General features: G+C 42.3%; 1 protein-coding gene and 1 long non-coding RNA gene across 6 annotated transcripts in view; one reads left to right on the top strand and one right to left on the bottom strand.

Moving 5' to 3' along the window:
- The window catches only part of GRIK1 (glutamate ionotropic receptor kainate type subunit 1), a 225,070-nt gene that overhangs the window by 158,802 nt on the left and 46,054 nt on the right, over positions 1–20,214 (top strand). For 3 of the 5 annotated variants that reach the window (XR_010594598.1, XM_005283895.5, XM_005283897.5), the window contains exon 8: positions 9,924–10,031. Coding sequence is in view for 4 of the 5 variants with exons in the window: in XM_005283895.5 (XP_005283952.1) it covers positions 9,924–10,031 (108 nt within the window). In the remaining variant the exon portion in view is untranslated. Of the gene's footprint in view, positions 1–9,923; positions 10,032–17,808; positions 17,854–20,214 lie in introns of all 5 variants that reach the window. The other 2 variants (XM_065576876.1, XM_065576883.1) reach the window with 1 other exon arrangement.
- LOC135977226 (uncharacterized) overlaps positions 1–20,214 on the bottom strand; it is a 117,888-nt gene that overhangs the window by 55,737 nt on the left and 41,937 nt on the right. The gene's annotated exons all lie outside the window — the stretch shown is intronic.

The raw sequence follows: 20,214 nt of genomic DNA, 5'->3' as shown, positions 1-20,214 counted from the left end.
AAGGTCCCTCACCAAAGGCTCTTATGTAAATTAAGTTGTCATGGTATAAGAGAGAAGATCTTTTCATGGATTGAGAACTGGTTAAAAGACAGGGAACAAAGGGTAGGAATAAATGGTAAATTTTCAGAATGGAGAGGGGTAACTAGGGGTGTTCCCCAAGGGTCAGTCCTAGGACAAATCCTATTCATCTTATTCATAAATGATCTGGAGAAAGGGGTAAACAGTGAGATGGCAAAGTTTGCAGATGATACTAAACTGCTCAGGATAGTTAAGACCAAAGCAGACTGTAAAGAACTTCAAAAGGATCTCACAAAACTAAGTGATTGGGCAACAAAATGGCAAATGAAATTTAATGTGGATAAATGTAAAATAATGCACATTGGAAAAAATAACCCCAACTATACATACAATATGATGGGGGCTAATTTAGCTACAACTAATCAGGAAAGAGATTGTGGTGGATAGTTCTCTGAAGACTGACCACAGTGTGCAGTGGCAGTCAAAAAAGCAAACAGGATGTTAGGAATCATTAAAAAAGGGATAGAGAATCAGTCGGAGAATATCTCATTGCCCTTATATAAATCCATGGTACGCCCACATCTTGAATACTACAGTCAGATGCAGTCTTCTCATCTCAAAAAAGATATACTGGCATTAGAAAAGGTTCAGAGAAAGGCAACTAAAATGATTAGGGGTTTGGAACGGATCCCATATGAGGAGAGATTAAAGAGGCTAGGACTTCTCAGCTTGCAAAAGAGGAAACTAAGGGGGGATATGATAGAGGTATATAAATCATGAGTGGTGTGGAGAAAGTGAATAAGGAAAAGTTATTTACTTGTTCCCATAATATAAGAACTAGGGGCCACCAAATGAAATTAATGGGCATCAGGTTTAAAACAAATAAAAGGAAATGCTTCTTCACACAGCACACAGTCAACCTGTGGAACTCCTTGCCTCAGGATGCTGTGAAGGCTCGGACTATAACAGGGTTTAAAAGAGAACTAGATAAATTCATGGAGGTTAAGTCCATTAATGGCTATTAGCCAGGATGGGTAAGGAATGGTGTCCCTAGCCTCTGTTTGTCAGAGGGTGGAGATGGATGGCAGGAGAGAGATCACTTGATTATTGCCTGTTAGGTTCACTCCCTTTGGGGCACCTGGCATTGGCCACTGTCAGCAGACAGGATACTGGGCTGATGGACCTTTGGTCTGACCCAGTATGGCCGTTCTTATGTTCTTATGTTACTACTTATACGGTGTATAACACACAATGGAATCCCAGTCTCAAACCAATTAATACTAACCAATAGTACTGTACCATAACATAAATAATAATTGTTTTAATATTTTGTGCTGCACTTTGTCACTTTGGTAATGGTAATTGAAAAATATACAATACCCTAGTTCCTAGTGGGAAGAATACCTTACAAAATTATGCTTTTCCCTCAAATCTCAACCCACTTCCCCTTTGTATTTTATTTGATAGGAAATTTAAGCTGTCTGATTTAAGCATTGAAGACATGTATCCAAGAAGAATCTCCTCAAAGGCATTTCACAATACAGACTTTGAAACAAGGACACCTGAATTGTCACCCTCAAGTAATTAGGGATCATTTTGTCAAATTTCACACTGAAATGGCACACTCAAAATTTTTCTTCACTACTCTTGCGCACCATGTAGCCCAAACCGCTCTGAAAATGAGTGTTGCTGAACAGTTCAAAGAACTTCAGCTTTCATGAGAAATCCACTCGCCTCCATTTCTTTCACTAGCTCTCCAACTTTTATTTTCAAAACTAGGTGAACATGGTGCTCATGAAAATAAGAGTCTTATAAGTGGGGTCAGAGCTAGCGTATATAAACAAGCTTCACCACATAACTCTCCCTTCCCACTTCAATCCTAATTAGCAATATTCTTCACACCCTCTCAGTCCTGGACCTCTCCCAAGTAAAGACGCTGCCAAATGTGGTGGGTTTTAGGTGGGGCAGATAAAATTGCACCATCAAATGTTTTTTCTCTTATTCTTTGTGCTGGATTTGATCTTAGCTAGAGGAAAGGTAATGCATTAACCCACTTTGCTATTTAACCCCTAAGATGTCAACTTTAGTAAAAAGACTAATTGTATGAGTCACTCAGTTGATGAGAGAATTGAAGCAGCTTTTCTATTACAATTTCAACTCTAACCAAAAGCAATATCATCAGTTAACTGTGAGGGATCTCTTTACAATTCTAAAAAATCAGGGACTTTGACTGAAGACTAATAAACCAAAGGAAGATCAAACTTTCTCTTATTCATTACTGCTCAACATGGCTTACAATGGAATTGGCTATATACTGTGTTAGCAAGTTTTGTCTTGGAGAAGTGAGCTACAGTATTTCCTGTCCATGTGTGTAGTACAGTAAACCAAGGTTTGTCTAAATCTTTCAGACACCTGAATTGTACACATTTTGTGAAGTTGATAAAAACTATATGAGAAATGGGAAAGACACGTGATTCAACAGTATATCTGAGAAGCATTTCTAAAACACGGTGGCATTAAAAAAAATCTGGGGCCCATCACATACCTAATACAATACACTCTATATAGCTTTACATCTAACTGTGTTTTACAATCAACTTAAAACAGCAAAATAAAATTGCAAGCGTTATCAAATTCCAGACTTTGGTCTTGTCTGAGAACTGTTTTCACTGGGCTTGCTGAACTACTCAGCACTGTCACTTAGGGTATGTCTTCACTACCTGCCAATCCGGCGGGTAGCAATCGATCTATCGGGGATCGATTTATAGCGTCTCGTCTAGACGTGATAAATCGATCCCTGAATGCGCTCCCTGTCGACTCCGGAACTCCACCAAAGCGAGAGGCGGAAGCGGAGTCAACGGGGGAGCCGCAGCCATCGATCCCGCGGTAAGTCAATGTAAGCTATTCACATAGCTGAAGTTGCGTATCTTAGATCGACCCCCCCCCCCAGTGTAGACCAGCCCTAAATGCTGTTTGAAGAGAGTAGTAATAAAATTGATAAAGAGCTTATTCTATATCTGTTCAATAATGTGTTGTGATGACAAATAGTAGCTCTATAGTACTAGTCAAAAAGCAAAACTTAGTTAAGCAAAAAGCTAAGAGTGAGAAAAGCAGCTCTCATCAACTTCCTAACTACCACTGCCAATCAAATAATATAATTTATATCTCCCCAGCATTTGCATTAATTCTCATAACCCTTGGAATATTATTCTGTTTTCCAGTTTAGCATTAGTTTTTCAGAGCAGCGACCATGTCTATCTCTGGATTTGTACTGCACCTAACACAATAGGGTCCTGATCACACATTTGACTATTAAGTCAAAGCCAGAGAAAATGGTCACCCTTCCATTCTGTATCAGGAAGTGCTGATAAAGACAAAGGAGAGGAATAATCTGTTTTCCCTCAAACTCTGCTGTTGAATTCCTCCTCCTCAAACTTTCTATTAAGTTTAAGAAAGACAAAGGGCTGGAGAGAGAGATAAGTACAAGAAAGAGGAAAGAGACGGTGAATGATTACTACACCACTGTTAGTGTATTTTGCCTCACATATTTGGTATAGTCAGGCAGCAATGACACAACTAAAGGCCTGACCTTGACAAGTGCCAAGCATCTGCAACTGTCAGGAATTCATCCCAAGGCCTCTTGACTTTTAGTCTCTGCTCTAACTACTAGACCATGAATGATCTCTTCATTTTAAGCATAAAGTCATACACAATGGGCTAGATCTTCAGTTGGTGCAAATCAGCATAACTCCATTATCTTCAGCGGGGACCTTTTCCAAAATTGCTATTACACAGAGAAAACTGCTCACTGTCTACAGGAAAACTGGATTTCAAGATCCACATTTCTAATGAGGCCTCAACCAAGTCTCTGAATTTGCATCCATAATTTTACACAAGCAATATGGAGAGAGTCCAAATAGACAGTTTAAGGCCCTGATCCAAAACCCACTGAAGTCAATAGAAAGGCTCCAACTAACTTCTGTGGCCTTAAGATTACCTAGGGAGGTGGTGGAATCTCCTTCCTTAGAGGTTTTTAAGGTCAGGCTTGATGAAAACCTGGCTGGGATGATTTAGTTGGGGATTGGTCCTCCTTTGAGCAGGGGGTTGGACTAGATGACCTCCTGAGATCCCTTCCAACCCTGATATTCTATGATTCTAAGATCCGGCCCTAAATGCTCAAATTCCAGCTGCACCTGCAAGCACAGTAATTGACTATGCAAAATGTAGAGGCTATTGTTTTTTTAAATGTGGCTCGTTGTCAGCTTTGTGACTCTCTCAGGTCAATAACAGTGCTATTTATAGCTGCCTAGTTATATCTGCAAGGCTTTTTTTGGGAGAAGGGAGACAAAGTCACTTAGCATTTGTAACCAAAGATATATTTCACATTTCCACACAAGATACAGCTTAACATCCCTTTGGTCTGCTTTAATATTATATAATAATTCAACTGTCCTGTGACAGATGCAAAATGTCAGAAGACCTTTCACACAACTGAGTTTGAGCTTGATGTTGTGCAGCATCTCAATGATGCCTGGCAAAGAGAATGAATTTTCTGTAGTGGGTGTAGTTCTAATGCAGCTTTTACACCAAGTCCAGCCAATGGCCATATTTAGTGATCATTTGGGCTGGTTATTTTTAAAAGCTATTTATTTACGGTTGTGGTAACCTGGACCTTAATCATTTTGCAAGTACTTAGTCACATATATTCATACATATTCTATATATTTCACACACATATACATTGGCTCTTCCTCCTCTCCCAGGCTTTTCTCAAACCACCACCACCTATGGATAGATCATGGAGACCTGTGGTGTTTCCCATTCGTGTATTACCCACAAATATAGCTGGATATAGTTGAAATTGGATATAGTTGAAATGAAGCTTGAGATTGAAGAGGCAGTGCTTGATTAGATGCCAAATGGAAAACCAAGGGACAGGTCCAGGAAAAAATTCTGGTTACACAGAATATTGGAGAACATGGAAAAATCAATAGAAAAGAGGGAATGTACAGACATCAAGTCTCTCATAAGAACATAAGACTGGCCATACTGGGTCAGGCCAAAGGTCCATCTAGCCCAGTATCCTGTCTTCCGATATGCCAGGTGCCCCAGAGGGAATGAACAGAACAGGTAATTATCAAGTGATCCATCCCCTGTTGCCTATTCCCAGCTTTTGGCAAACAGAGGCTAGGGACACCATCTCTTCCCCTCCTGGCTTATGGCCATTGATGGACCTATTCTCCATTAATTTATCTAGGTTTTTTTTTAAACCCTGTTATAGTCTCTCTCTGAAGATCCCATAGTAAATATTCTGGGGATAATTTAAGATCCTAGAAGTAAAGATTGCTTGATTACGTCTTTATATTGCTATGGTATTTTGAAGAAGCTGAGATTCTGAAATCTAAAATCCCCCACTACCGATGACTGTCATTGTAATACTAGTCTCACAGAGAGTACGTCTAGACAGCAATCATTTAGTGTAACTGCAGTTCAAGTCAATGTGCCTGGGCTAGCTTGAATCTAGCTAGCTCAGATCCCAGAACAGTGAAGCCACAGCAGCTCTAGCACAGGCTGGCTACGCACAGTTCCGAGAGGGTTTATGCAGCTCATGCTGGCTTCACTGCTCTGAGACCCAAGCTAGTTAGATTAACTCACCCACAGTGATTGAAGTCTAGACATAACCAGTGAGAGAGAGAGAATGCTGCAAGCAGCTAATTGAAGTACTTTGGATAGACATATTTTAAATAAATCAAAATAAATACATCATAAAAATAAAACTAATAGTTTGGCAGAGTTATGGCAGGTTGACTTCCTCCCAGGGCATACCTCTTTTTGAGGCCTGGTCTACACTACACAATTAGGTCAATGTAAGCTGCCTTGCATTGACCTAGCTGTGGAAGTGTCTTCACTTAAATTTGGCTAACGCCAACGTAAGTGCCTCTCTATGCCTATATAGTAACACCACCTCCCTGAGCAGTGTAGAGTCAATCAATGTAATTAGGTCAACGAAGTGTCAGTGTAGACACTGTATTGCTTATTTCAACCAGAGTGGGGTTTGTGTGCCCATCACGCTGCCTGAGAAAGGATTAATGTTTTGATGTCAATGGTAATGGAGCACGGTCTAAACATAAGATTGTCTGGGTACATTTGTAACACTGAGATTTGAATTTAGAGAGCTTCCTCCTGAAAATAAATATGTATTCATTCCTTATGACACTAAGAGTATTATATGTACTACACATTATAATTACTTGCTCTAGTTATACCTTGCTAATGCTCAGGTTTGAAAATGAAGTCTATCAGAAACACAAGAGATCATTAAACCCATCTGTTGTACAAAGATTTGAACTCTAAAGTTGTCAGCTACTGAAAACTGGTTGCAACTGAAACTATTGACTTTGTTATTGATCTGTTGATTGGCTTTGGATGGAACTAAGGCTTAATATTGATTCTGGTTGATGATCTGAAAATATAAAGAAAGTAGAAATGAAAATATTAATCACATGATAAAATATTATTTTAGAGTAGTGCATCTGATTGTGAACCTCTGTTAATCACTGCATTGTCCTACTGCTGCCAACCCCGAATGAAAAGCATTGTAGGAGTTCATTTCCTGACCTCTTTTGACCATGGTACTATTGTCGGATGCAGCCCCTAAGTTTGAGATTTAAGAGAAGGATACTGCAAACACAAATTAATGAAATTAAGTATTTTTAATTAAGCTACAGCCATACTCAAAGCAACCAAAATTAAGTGGAAGATAATATACATCAGCGTTTAAATTGTGCCCTAACTTCTACTGGAGTCAAAAGCAAGGACAAAGTGCAAAAAAGCTATTTCTTTTGATGAATTGCCTGATTAGATTCTGATTCACTTTTATTATACCTTGTAACATTTAACATGGAATGACACTAGAAACATTAAAATTGCTATAAATATTGCATATAAAAGCATGAAATCTTGCTGCACTGTTACACAGTTATGTGAATTCTCACTGTACTGAAATTTCTGCTTCATTTCTGTTAGTTAATTACATTTGAGAACTGTGTAACTGATTTTCCGTCATTTGCCTGACCACGTGATACCTAATATGCTCCAACATCCTGGAGTTACCTGATCATTTCCCTAGAAGTGAATATGGACTATTCTTTCTTGGAACTGGCATATTTCATTTTAGGGGCCAAATTCTGGTCTTATTCATCGTTTATAGGGCCAGAAGGGACCACTGTGATTATCTAGTCTGACCATTTCTAAAAACAACCTCCTGTATAGCATAGGCCATAGGGCTTCCCTGAGCATATTTTGAAGCCAGTGTGAGATTTGACTTCAAAAGGACCAGGATTTGAACCTAAGTGGGTAGTCTTTGGCCCATATCCTGCCATCAGTTTTTGAGGAAGGCTTTCTATAATTTCATAGGGCATTCATGGCATAAAAAGGTTATGATATGACTGTCTGGAAATACCCCATTTTTATTCTTACAGTATCTTTGCAGACAGAAATGGAATTATGTACATTCAAAAGCACCTAAATGATTTAGGATCCTAAATCCTCCTTTCAAAAGTAACTCAGATACTTAGTTTTCAAGTAATCAAGTCACATTGATTTTTTCAATGAGATTTAGGCTGCTAAGTCACTTTTGAAAATTTTACTGGTAGTTCTTTTATTCAAGACCATAATACGTTTAATGGAGGAGTGAGGTATGTGATACAGTGATGACGAAAGTGAATTGTTAGTGGCAAATCACTGTCTAAAAAATATGATCATTTAGACAAGATCCATCATTACAACTAAGTGATGGTGATCATGTCAGAAGAAGAAATTGAACTGGTCTCATAAAACAAAATGCGTCAACATGATCCTTCTCAGATGCACATTTTAGTATCTTACATCACCGAATCAAAATATGAGCTGCATATTCAAAAAAAATGTTTAATTGTTTATGGGTGGGATTTTCATACACTCCTGCGTGATTTAGGAACACAAGCCCCGCTGAATGGGCAGCTTGTGCTCCTAAATTCCTTAGTCACTTTCGAAAATCCCACCCTACTTCCATAACATTTAGAGACAAGCTCTAACCATAGCAGATTTGCTTGAGATACATGGTAATGGCAAACCCGTGTCTGAGATTAATCCCTGAAGATTCAGAACTATGTACAGATTAAACAAGAAGTGGTTACACTACTCTGTAATTTATATTTGTTGATTTTATTATGCATCTTTTTTAAAAGCTACCTAAGATCAATCAAATGAAGAAAAAAAGAAAAAGCATAGCAGAAAAGCCTGTAATTTAAGAATTATAAGGCTGGCACGTATGTGGAAGCTATGTCATTATTTATATCTAACTTGTACTTTTGAAGAAATTAATCTAATGTGGGGGTCTCTAAAAATAGATTAAAACAATTGTTTTCAGCTTAAAATCCATCAAATCCTTCTCTCTAGTTGATAAGATTCAGTGGTGGGACCAAAATCCGCAGGCTATATAGCATATGGGTCTAATTTTAAAAGGTGCAAATCTTTGGTTTATATTGGGAAAGAACACAGATGTAGCAATCTTATGCTTCATTAGAGGTTGTTTTAGAACAGAGAATTGACAACCACAATTCAGAATTATCCTTGGTCGTATCTACTGTATACTGTTATATACAATAATCCTACCTGAATATACTGTGATATACACCTCTATCTCGATATAACGCTGTCCTCGGGAGCCAAAAAATCTGACCGCGTTATAGGTGAAACTGCGTTATATTGAACTTGCTTTGATCCACCGGAGTGCGCAGCCCCCCCCCCCACCCCCAGAGCACTGGTTTACCACGTTATATCAGAATTTGTGTATATCGGGTCGCGTTATATCGAGGTAGCGGTGTACAACAAATGTCCCCGTTTACTTTCTTCCCTGATATTAAAGTTTAAAGGAAATTGTGAAGATGCATTTTTATTTAATTATGTTAAAATGCACCTTGATCCAGAGAGTCTCTGTAAACTCTGATGCGCCACCTATGCCCCCATTTAAATCTTGTATTAAAGACTTGAGTGTAACTTAAGTAAACCACGGGGCTTTTTGCCAGCCTCGGTGAAAGCCTGCTTCTGGCTTCCATTGAAGTCAATGGGAATTGTGCAATGGACATCTATGGAAGCAGAATTGGGGTCATGATTTGAAGAGCATTATTTTAATTATAAATAAGATATGTCTCATGTTTTTTCAAAAAAAAAAACCTTCCTCGGTGACCACTGCAGCTGCATGTATATTACTTATGAATGTAGTCCTCCAGAAAATGTTCTGAACAAAGTTATTTAGGTTGAGATTTTCAGAGGAGTCTAAGGGCATTAAGACCCAAATCCCTTGGCTCTAGACAAGATTTAACCACAATCTGTTCAACAGTCCAAACAGTGAGTGATGAAAGCCCTTCACAAGTTATGAGCGCTAGGTGAAATTTGAGATTCTGTGCATCGGGCTCCTGTAGTGGATTTGGCAGGGGTGACCTGAGTGTCACTTTTAAAGAGGAAAACCAAAATCAGACTGTTTTTGGATTCTCTGGCAACTTTGGATGGTTAGTTGGTTCAGCTAATGAACCCCACCAATTCTGGTGAGGAAGGGAATGAGGCTTCAGCAACATTTTACAAACGATCACAGCTGACGTCCAGATCACAATGTGCCACAGTAAAACACATGGGGGAGGGGGACGGGGAGTGCTCAGGGGTAGGAAAACTCCCCTGGTGATTTTCTCCACATCATTCAGTCTGCTTGGCAGGGTGTAGTGGGGGACAGGATTGGCCCCACCCCTTTTTATGGGCCCAGCAAGGGAACAGCCATCTGGTGCGCTAATAAGTGTAACATTTTTGATGGCTTTAGAATAATTGTTGCTAAACATTAAATGGAAGTGTGTTTTTTCATTTGTCCCTAGGCACGGTGGGATGGTTTGACAGGGCGCATTACCTTCAACAAAACAGACGGCTTAAGAAAGGATTTTGATTTGGACATTATTAGTCTCAAGGAAGAAGGAACAGAAAAGGTAACTAACTGTGTTCAAACTGTGAGCCACACAATACAGTCAGTGGGACTGTGCTTACTGAAAGGTGGACCTCATGAACCATGAGGATGAAAACCTAATTTGACAGTGATATCTTGAAGCCCATTCCTCTTCACCTACATTTCCTATGGTTGAAAAAAGCTCGTCCTAGTTTTTACATTGTTTGGGTTAAAGTTGCAACACAGATTGGGAGAGAGCAAAGGAGCAAGAGGGGGCGAGGAAGCTGCCCTGCAGAAGATTAAAGCCTGGGGCAGGCTAGCTAAATGAGCCAACAGGAGACACCTGGTAGCTGATTCTTTATAAAGGAGCTAAGTAGCCCTTATGGGGAAGAGGAGGAAGACTGACTCTGAGAGGCTGCTGGGGAGTCAGCTTTGGGCAGAGCAGCTACAAACTAGACCTGGAGTGAATTGCCTCATAAGAACTGATAAGAGAGACTTTGTGAAGGAACCACTTTTTTCCCCCTCACCCAGGCTCTGAGGTAAGAGCCATGCCCTGAGACAGAATTTTGGGACTCTGTGAGTGATTGGGGAATTTCCCTTTTAAGTTTATTTGGCACCCCTCCCTACAGAAAGGAGCCCAAATGAGCCATGTGTTGATGAAACAATCTTTAATTAATGTTTCTTGCACTCTTATGAAAGGAAACCACCTCCCCAGATCCTTGTGGGAGGAAAGATGGTAGGGGAAAGAGACAGTCCATCCCTCCTTCACCCTCCTACATTTAGTGTCTGAATAGGGACTTGATCTCCCCTCTCCCAAGAGAAGCCAGAAAGGAAATATTGCAATTAATAATATAGCAGCAAGAGATAGAGGAGGAGTGAAATCATCAGTTCTAGGAGGCTTTACAACCCCCCATCCACCATCAGTGCATGGAGAAGGCCCAGCTGGCCAAACAGGAATAGAATTGACAGTTCCAAGCCAAGATGGCCAGGCTGTTCATGCAAGGTTCACTGAGCACTCCCATGAGGGTGCTCTTTGCTGAGTCTCTCCCAGGGCCCACCCTAACCAAACTGACTAACTCCACCTCAAAATCTTCCTGATAACATTTGAGTGGGTGGCCACCACTGGCTATGAGAGGAGCTCCTGGGCCACCCAGATTGCCCCTTATCTAACCAGGTGCGCCCAGACTGCTTACAGGGCCCTATGTGCAGATAAAGCCAAGTCCTACTCTACCCTGAAGCCTGCCATATTGGATTGGTTTGGACTCTCACCAGTGGTCTATCATAGGAAGTTTCAAGAGGAAACCTTTCCAAAAGGAGGCAGCCCATGGGCCATCGCCCAACAGCTCTGAGATTTGGCTGGCTGACACCAGAAACCAAGACCATGGGCAACGTCATATATAGCATTGTTTTGGAACAGTACTTACAAATTCTCCCAGTAGCAGTAAAAGTCTGGGTCCATTGGTTCGATCCAGCAACCATTGCAGAGGCCGTGGAGATGACAGAAAGCTTTTTGGAGGCAGAGGCCCCAGGCCTTGGGAGCACCACCCCTTCCTGCTTCCCCACGGTAAGTCAAGAGTAATTGGAGATGCACTAGGTTTCAGCACCCCTGGAACATGGAGGTGCCCACACTACTTGGCCCCCTTGATGGACAGAGCCCCTACCTTCCTGGGGATCTCAAGTGGGTGGCGCTCCAGGTGCCAGAGTGGACTTCATCTACCTTTCAAGAGGGTGTGATCATATGTTATCAGTGTGAGCAGTTAAGACACATGCAGTGAGAGTGCCCCTTCCTGGAGTTTGATTATTTAGGGTGTCACTTTGGCCAACAAGGCAATATCTCATACCTGACAAAGAGGGATGCCAAAAGACCCTTCTTGGTTCCCATCAAGTTAGACCACACCTCATAGATGGGCTGATGGACTCTGGCTTTGGGCAAATGCTCCTGCACCAAGCCTTCTAATCCAACCGAACTGTCCAAATCTTCTACGTACATGGGAAAGAGGCACTTATCCAACTGTCCCTATTATCTTACAAGTAGCTGACTACATAGGGTGTCTCCAGGTAGATGTAGTGGAGCACCATCCTTGGCCTGTAATCCTGGGTCACAATTAGCATCCACCTCCCCATGCTCCTGAATAGAAACTCAATGCCCCTTACCCCAGGCAACTCTCAAGGGTCCAGTAAGACTTGGGCCTGTGCTGGGGCTGTACCCTTGGGGCCTGGAGAGAGTCTATCCCAAGAAGAGGACTCCCTGGAACAGACCTCCCAATAGACCCCCATCACACTCCGCCCCAAAGCGAGTCAGAGACCCTTAGACTAGATGACACCTTTGACTTCATCACTGCTCAGGATAAAGTTCAGACCCTCCAAGAATGTTTCAACAAGGTAGCTGTGATCAATGGGGAAGCCACCTAAGAACACTATTATCCAACAGTTTCCCCATTTCAAGTTACAGAATGAAATTCTGGACTGGGTGAAGAAACAACCTCACAGGTCCAACTCCTGGTTCTCAAACCAGCTCATCAAGAACTGTTGAGACTAGCACGCTCTGTCCTGATGACTGGACATCTGGATAAGGCAAAGACATTTGGAAAACTACTGGCCCAATTCTTTTGGCTGAGTATATTTTAGGAAGTAGTGGATTTTTATTGTCCTGCCCGGATTGACAGAAGGTAGCCCATAAGGAACGAGGCCAGGCACCCTTAATATCCCTCCTTCTTGTAACAATATAAGGTAGGGATTGACATCGTAGGCCCCCTTGAGAAAAGTGCCCGGGGCCACATTTATTTCATACTCATCAGGTATGGCACAAAGTAACCAGAAGCTGCTCTCTTGCAGAACCCTATCACTTCCACCCTTGTGCAGGAGCTACTGCAGATCTTTTCCAGGGTAGGCCTTCCTTCAGAAATTATCAAGGGGTCTTGTTTCCCTTAAAGGTTTGACGCTGGATCTTGGTCCTACCATCCTCAGACCAATGGCCTACTTGAATGGTTTAATCAGACTCTTAAGTTGATGCTAAGAAAGTTCATTGGGACAGAAACCAGAGATTGGGATCAATTGCTGCTGTACCTTTTATTTGTGGCACACAGAAGTTCCACAGGCATCTACTGGCTTTTCCTCTTTTGAAATTCTCAATGGAAGACAACCCCGGGGTATCTTAGATCTGGTCGAGGAGTCACAGGAAACCCAGCCAACCCACTTATGTCCTCCACTATGTCCTACAAATGAAAGAGAGGCTGGAGTGCCTTGGTCATTTTTCCAGGGCCAACCTATTTCAGGCCCAATAGAGCCAGGCCTGGCAGTATAATAAGGAAGCTAGGATGAGGGTATTCCAGCCTGGCAACCAAGTCATCCTATTTCTCCCCAGCTCAGACAGCAAACTCCTAGCCAAATTTCAGGGCCCCTGTGAGGTACTCTGTGTTGGGCCAGCTGATTACAAGGTTTACTACCCAGACTGACAAAGGCCACAGGAGATCTACCCTGCTGTGACCTTGGAGGGTGCAGAATATCTCTTCATCCATCCAGAAAGAGATGAGGAGTTAGGACCCCAGCTCCCAGAACTATTTGCAGTAGGGGTCAAAGGGATCCAACTTGGTAATGGGTTGTCCACTGACCAGAGAGGTCAATTAGAGACCTGGTGTGGGCATACTAGGACGTACTTTACCCATTGCCAAGACAAACCTTGCTAGTCAACCACTACATTCAGATAAAACCCAGTTGAAGCCTGAAGCAGGCTTGCTAAATGTACCTGTCCTGAAAGGGTTAAAATCCCATTTAATACAGGAGGTCCAGGAGATGTTAAAGCTAGGCATAATTGAAACATCAAAGTCCCTGGTGTAATCCAATGTGATCCTTGTCCCTAAAGCAGATGGGACCGTTCGATTCTGCATAGACTTCCACCAGATAAACATGATCCCTGACTTCAATGTACTGTATACCTTATTCCCCGAATTTGTGATGTGCTCAATGGGCTCAGCAAAGCCTGATACATTTCTACATTAGATTTCACTAATGGTTTTTGACAGATCCTGCTCTCCCCCAGTTTCCATGCCACGTCTGCCTTCTTGACCGGTGTGGGCCTGTTTCAGTTCATTAATACTGCCTTCAGGTTACACAGTGGCCTGGCCACTTTCAAACACTAATGGACAAGGTGTTATGGCCACATTAGCCCTATGCAGCAGCTTACCTGGATGATGTGGCAGTCTATAGTTGGAACTGGCCAACTCACGTCAGAGACTTAGCTGCCATCCTTCAGACCCTACAGCAGGGGTCGGCAACCTTCAGCACATGGCCCATCAGGGTAATCTGCTGGCGGGCCAAGAGACATTTTGTTTATGTTGATTGTCCGCAGGCACAGCCCCCCGCAGCTCCCAGTGGCTGCGGTTCACCGTTCCCGGCCAATGGGAGCTGCGGGAAGCAGCACGGGCTGCAGGGATGTGCTGGCTGCCGCTTCCCGTAGCCCCCCATTGGCCGGGAACAGTGAACCGTGGCCACTGAGAGCTGCAGGGGGCCGTATCTGTGGAAGGTCAACGTAAACAAAATGTCTCGTGGCCTGCCAGCGGATTATCCTGACGGGCTGCATGCCGAAGGTTGCCAACCCCTGCTCTACGGGATGCCAATTTAACTGTAAACCCAAAGAAATACACTTAAGGGAAGCAGGAGTCCACCTACTTAGAGTGTTTAGCACAGCGGTTCTCAAACTGGGGGTCGGAACCCCTCAGGGGATCGCGAGGTTATTACATGGGGGGTGACGAGCTGTCAGCCTGCACCCCAAACTCCACTTTGCCTCCAGCATTTATAATGGTGTTAAATATATAAAAAGAAATTATAAGGGGGTGGGGGGGTCACACTCAGAGGCTTGCTATGTGAAAGAAGTCACCAGTACAAAAGTTTGAGAACCACTGATTTAGCAGGAAACAGTAAAGTACAACCCTTGGTCGACAAAGTGGAAGCCCTAGCCAACACACCCATTCTGAGAATAAAACAAACAGGTTTGGGCATTCCTTCGGCTGGCAGAGTATTATAGGTGATTTGTGCCCAGTTTTCCTCACTAGCAGCTCCCCTCAATGATTTCATTAAAAAATAGCTTCTCGGCAGGTCACTTGGTCCCCCCAGAGTGACTGGGATTCAGAGAAATTAAAGAGATTCTCTGTAACAAACCTGTAGTGTGTAGCCCTGATTTTTCAAAAGATTTTATTTTACACACGGGTGCTTCATACTGGGCCCTGGGAGTGGTACTGCCCCAGAAGTTCCATGGCCAGGAACACCCTATTCTGTATATGATGGAAACTCCTGGACTATGAAATGTGGTATTCGATCCTCGAAGGAATGCCTAGCAATACACTGGGTGGAGAAAGTCCTGCTCTATCATCTGTTTGGGATCCACCTTCTTCTCATCACTGACCACACAGGACTCCAATGGCTCCAGACAATGCCCAGGTCACCACTGATACCTCACCTTACAGCCCTTTCATTTTCGTATAGACCATCATGCCGACAAGAACCACCAGAATGTGCACGAAGATGGAAAGCCACACAGTGAGTGTCCCGACAGACCCACTCAAAGGCAGAGAGCCAAGGAGTGAGGGAGCTGTCCTGCAAGAGACGAAGTCTGGAGCAGGCTTGCTAAATGAGCTAACCAGAGACACCGGTGCAGGGAAGAAATCTCAAGCAGCTGATTCCTTATAAGAGAGCTGAAGCAGTTTGTGGGGTGAGGGTGGAGGATGGGACAAAGACTGACTCTGAGAAGCTGCAAGGGAGTCAGCTTTGGGTACCACAACTAGCTGCAGGGTGAGTCACCTTCTAAGAAATTATAAGAGATACTCTGCAAAGGAACCCCTTTTTTCCCCACCCACCCAGGCTCTGAAGTAAGAGCCATGCCTTGGGACACATTTTGGGGCTCTGAGAGTGATTGGAAAAGCTGTCTTTTAAGTTAGTTTGGGATGCCCTCCCACCAGGGGCGGCTCTATTTATTTTGCCGCCCCAAGCATGGCAGTTAGGCGGCCTTCGGCGACATGCTTGTGGAGGTCCACCGGTCCCGTGTCTTCGGCGTACCCGCCGCTGAATTGCCGCCGAAACTGCGGGACCGGCGGACCTCCCGCAGCCACGTCGCCAAAGGCAGCCTGACTGCCGCCCTCACGGCGACCAGCGCGCCGGCCCCCATGGCTTGCCGCCCCAGGCATGTGCTTGGTGCTTGGAGCCGCCCCGCCTCCCATTCAGAAAGCCCAAAAGGCTGTGTTTAATGAGACAAACTTCCATTAAAGTTTCTTGGGCTCTTGGTAAAGAAAACTCACCTCCCTAGATCCTTCCAGGAGGGCAGCAGGTTTTGGGGTAGGGCGGGAAGGAGACAAGTCACCCTTCCCTCACTCTCCTACACAGATACTGAGAAAAGATTTTTGACTTTTGCAATTCATATTATCTTACATATCTGGGTACTGAATAGGAATCTGGAAATGGCAGTCATTATCTTAAGTGAAAATAAATTTTCTTTTGCTCCTCCCATGAGGTTTTGCTCCTCCCAGGCCTCACTGTGTCAACTCACATCCTGTAAATATAAGTTTAAATGTCAACTCAATCTTATAATTTTTATAACTCCCCACAAAATTAATGGCGCTAGTTGAACGAACTTTTATGTAGGTACCATCAGACAATAAACCGGTGTGCCTTGTAAAGAATAGCATCTGTATTTTAAAGAAAGTGATTTTTTTAACTTCCGGAGGTTTAGCCAAAGTTATATATCTATTATGAATTTTTTAATGAATGTGTAAGGAGGTGGTGGTGGGGTTTAAGGAACTTAAGTAATATTCTCAAAATGTGCTAAAATACTAAAAATTGTTTAATTATTGAAGATGAGCCAATCAATTATGTTTTCACCCATCCCTAATTACTCATAGTTGCACTAAAATGGTTATGCTACTGAGGAAAAATGAAATTAGTTGTGGTCTAGTCTGTTGAGATTAAACAGTGTTCTATGGGATAAGCTTCTGAATTTGGTATTACACTCAAGCAAAGGTCAAGCAAAATCACATTCCATCAGGACATGCTTTAGAATCTTGTAAATTGCAAAGCTATACTTCAGAAATAATTTATGTGAAAAGGTCTTGTCTCCCTTATACTGTTGTTTACCAGTTGTCCTGAGGATGCAGATTGGACACCTATCTGGACCTTCTTTTTGTTAAATTAAACAAAAGCAAATAATCCACATTTGTAGGCTAGCAGATTGGGAAGATACTAAAGAACCTACCTCTCTTTCCTTATTTAATACACAGGGTAAGAAAAAGCACCTAATCCCGGAAGATTCCATTTAGGCTCCGATCTATAACAACAGACGCAAAGCTACTGCTGCAATCTCAAGCATCATATTGTCAGCTAGATCTAATTACTACTGGCAAAAATGAAGGATGCAGAAGTCTCTGAATTTATTGGAACCAGCACAGTTCTGCTGTGTGGTGTAAAGGGTAGGATACCAAACACCCACTCAGGGGCTTCATGCACCCTGTGCATCAAGGAACTGTGCTCCACAGGGCTCCCTGTGCTCCAGCTAGAGAGGAAAGGGCTCATGGTGGGAGGGAAAGGGGGGAGACCGGAGGTGTCAATTATGAAAAAGTTAGAGTTCTTGATTTACAGAGTTCAGTGCTTAATGTCAACTAAAAACAACTTTATTTTTCCTCCCACTTAAAACATTTGGCTCAGTGGATTTCCATTTTGATTCTGAATAATCATCTATGAGTTAATTGAAACATAACTACTAGCACCCAGCTCTCTAGACTGGTTTCACTTTTCATCTTTAATGAAGCACTCTGTTTATTTTTCTCTTTACCAAGGCTGCTGGCGAGGTTTCTAAGCATTTATATAAAGTGTGGAAGAAGGTTTGTACACAGACAGGTGATGCAAGAAACCTTCAGGTTGGGTCTTAAAACTCATCCTTTGGGTTTTGACAAATGGATCTCAGATTGCAGTTTAGAGACAATATTCTATCTCAGAGTGCGCTTTTCTGTGATAGAATGAATTCCATTCCTACTCAGGATATGTACTCTAGTACTTACAAATTGTAAAGAGGCCTCAGATGGATTAAATATTTTTCCCTAATAATATTTTTTTATTAATTCTCAAGGGTTGGCCCTCTTCCTCCTTTGAATGATGGCATTAAAAAGCAGACACCTTCACAGCTGTTCCCCTACCTCACTCATTAAAGTGGGGTTTCAAGTATCAGTGCCTTTAACAGCATTAATGGTGGGTGCTGTGCTAAGTGTGTTGCTTATTGACACTCCCACAAAGTGTGTGCCATGAATGACTTTTCTAGTATCGTTGACTTAAGTTTTCACTACTACATTAGCTCCTGGCATACAGTACGATTAATGGTCAATTCAGACATTCAATAACACATGTAAACTGGAAGCAGGCTTGTTTATAAACTGTCCAACTTATTCCAGGCATCTCATGCTTCCTTTTAACATATGGGAGATGCTTGGACCAATACAAAAGGCACCAGACTGAGAATCAGAAGAACCAAGTTTTATTCTTAGCTCTGCTGTGGACTCACTGAGTGGCCATAGGCAAGTCACTTACAAGGCCTGATTCTCAGAAGTGCTCAGCACCCATAGCTCCAACTGAAGTCGAAGGGCACTACAGGTGCTCAGCACCTCTGATAAGGCCTTTAGTCTTCTGTGAATCTTGTTTTCTACCTCTATACAAGGGGGATAATAATCTCTTACCCACCTTTGTAAAGTGCTTGGGATATACAGATAAAAAAATGTTGTGTAAAATAACAACTATATTTTGCATACATCTTTAAAAACGTTAAACTTTTTCCCCCCATTTAAAAATACTTTTTTTTGGCACTCTACTCTAGAGTAGCTGAGTGTCCTATAGCACTCTTTTTCTAATCTAATAAAACACATACTTAATAACCTTGTTTTAATCTTCAGTGAATCAGGCTAAGGCACAACGGATTCTATTTTCCCCATTACTAGTGGATAGATCATCCTACCTGACATACAGAAGCTTATTGAACCAATCTAGCTTTTGACTCTAGGCATTTCATGTTACGTTGAATTAATTTAAACCAAATTACAATTGGTTCAGAACACAGACTCATTGAGAAGGGCATATTATATGTCTTGAATTTGTCACTAAACTGCAATAAACCCCTCCAGATTCACCATAGTGATGTAATACCTTGGCCTCATTCATCCAATGCCCTTCTGACCTTTTTCATTGTTAGTATCAAGACTGACCTACGGTGTCATTCCTTTAATTTTAATGTACAGTGGCCATCTTGATGTATTGTGTATACACTGACTGTACTATTCCATGTTCTGTATGACCGTTCTGCTCTTCCTCATTGCCAGCTATTTCAAGCACACCAGTGTGTCAGGAAGTTAGCAACGTTGAGCAGAATAGCTTTTGATTAATGCGCACTGCCCCAAAACAAATGAAAAGAAACTAGCTATTTATCATGGCCCCAGATTAACTAAACTGATTATGCCCAACACGTCATGTATACAAATACTTTTCAGATCAAATTGATCTCCTGGAAGCAAAAGAAACCTAAAAGACGTGTGTGTATGTGTGTGTCTGTATGGGGAGGGGAAGGAATCATGAGCAACATTATCCCAATTAAAAATGCCATAGGAGGAGAAATGGTTAGCTAAAGAAATTGACAATGGGATCCTGGGGCTTTCAGCCATAGATAATTTGAATGATATAATTGTTATTGTAATATTTATAGAATAGCAATCCCCAAAACCCCAATCAGGAGCAGTGTCCCATTGTGCTGGGTTCTGGACAAGAAAAGACAGTCCCTGCCTCAGTTAATAATCTCAACGAATCCCGCCTGAGTCAGTAGTGACTGACCATCTGACAGCTGATGGAGGTGTACAGTATGTGAGGCAGGTCAGCAGTTTCAGTCTTGGTCTGATTTGGCAGCCTTGTTGGCAATCTCAGCAGGGAGGCACTCAAAGCTGGTCCCTCCAGGATACGGTTGAAACGCACTGGCAGACCAGCGTGATGAAGCATGCTGTTCCGAGGATGGAGTATGCCAGTCCCCAAAGCCATCAATCTGGTACCTTTCACAAACTTTCAATTTAAAATATATGTATACTGAATGGACCAGACTCAAAGCTGGCCCTGTCTCTTTAAATCCAAGGTACATTGGTCAACTCTTCTAGCCTAAGATGGTAAGTGATGTTTGTGACATCATTCCAGACTGTTTTAACAAATCAATGACT

The sequence above is a fragment of the Chrysemys picta genome, chromosome 1, assembly GCF_011386835.1.
Source record: "Chrysemys picta bellii isolate R12L10 chromosome 1, ASM1138683v2, whole genome shotgun sequence".
Classification (NCBI taxonomy): domain Eukaryota; kingdom Metazoa; phylum Chordata; order Testudines; family Emydidae; genus Chrysemys; species Chrysemys picta.
The sequence above is the reverse complement of the archived record's forward strand: the minus strand, read 5'-3'. Positions and strand labels throughout refer to the sequence as shown.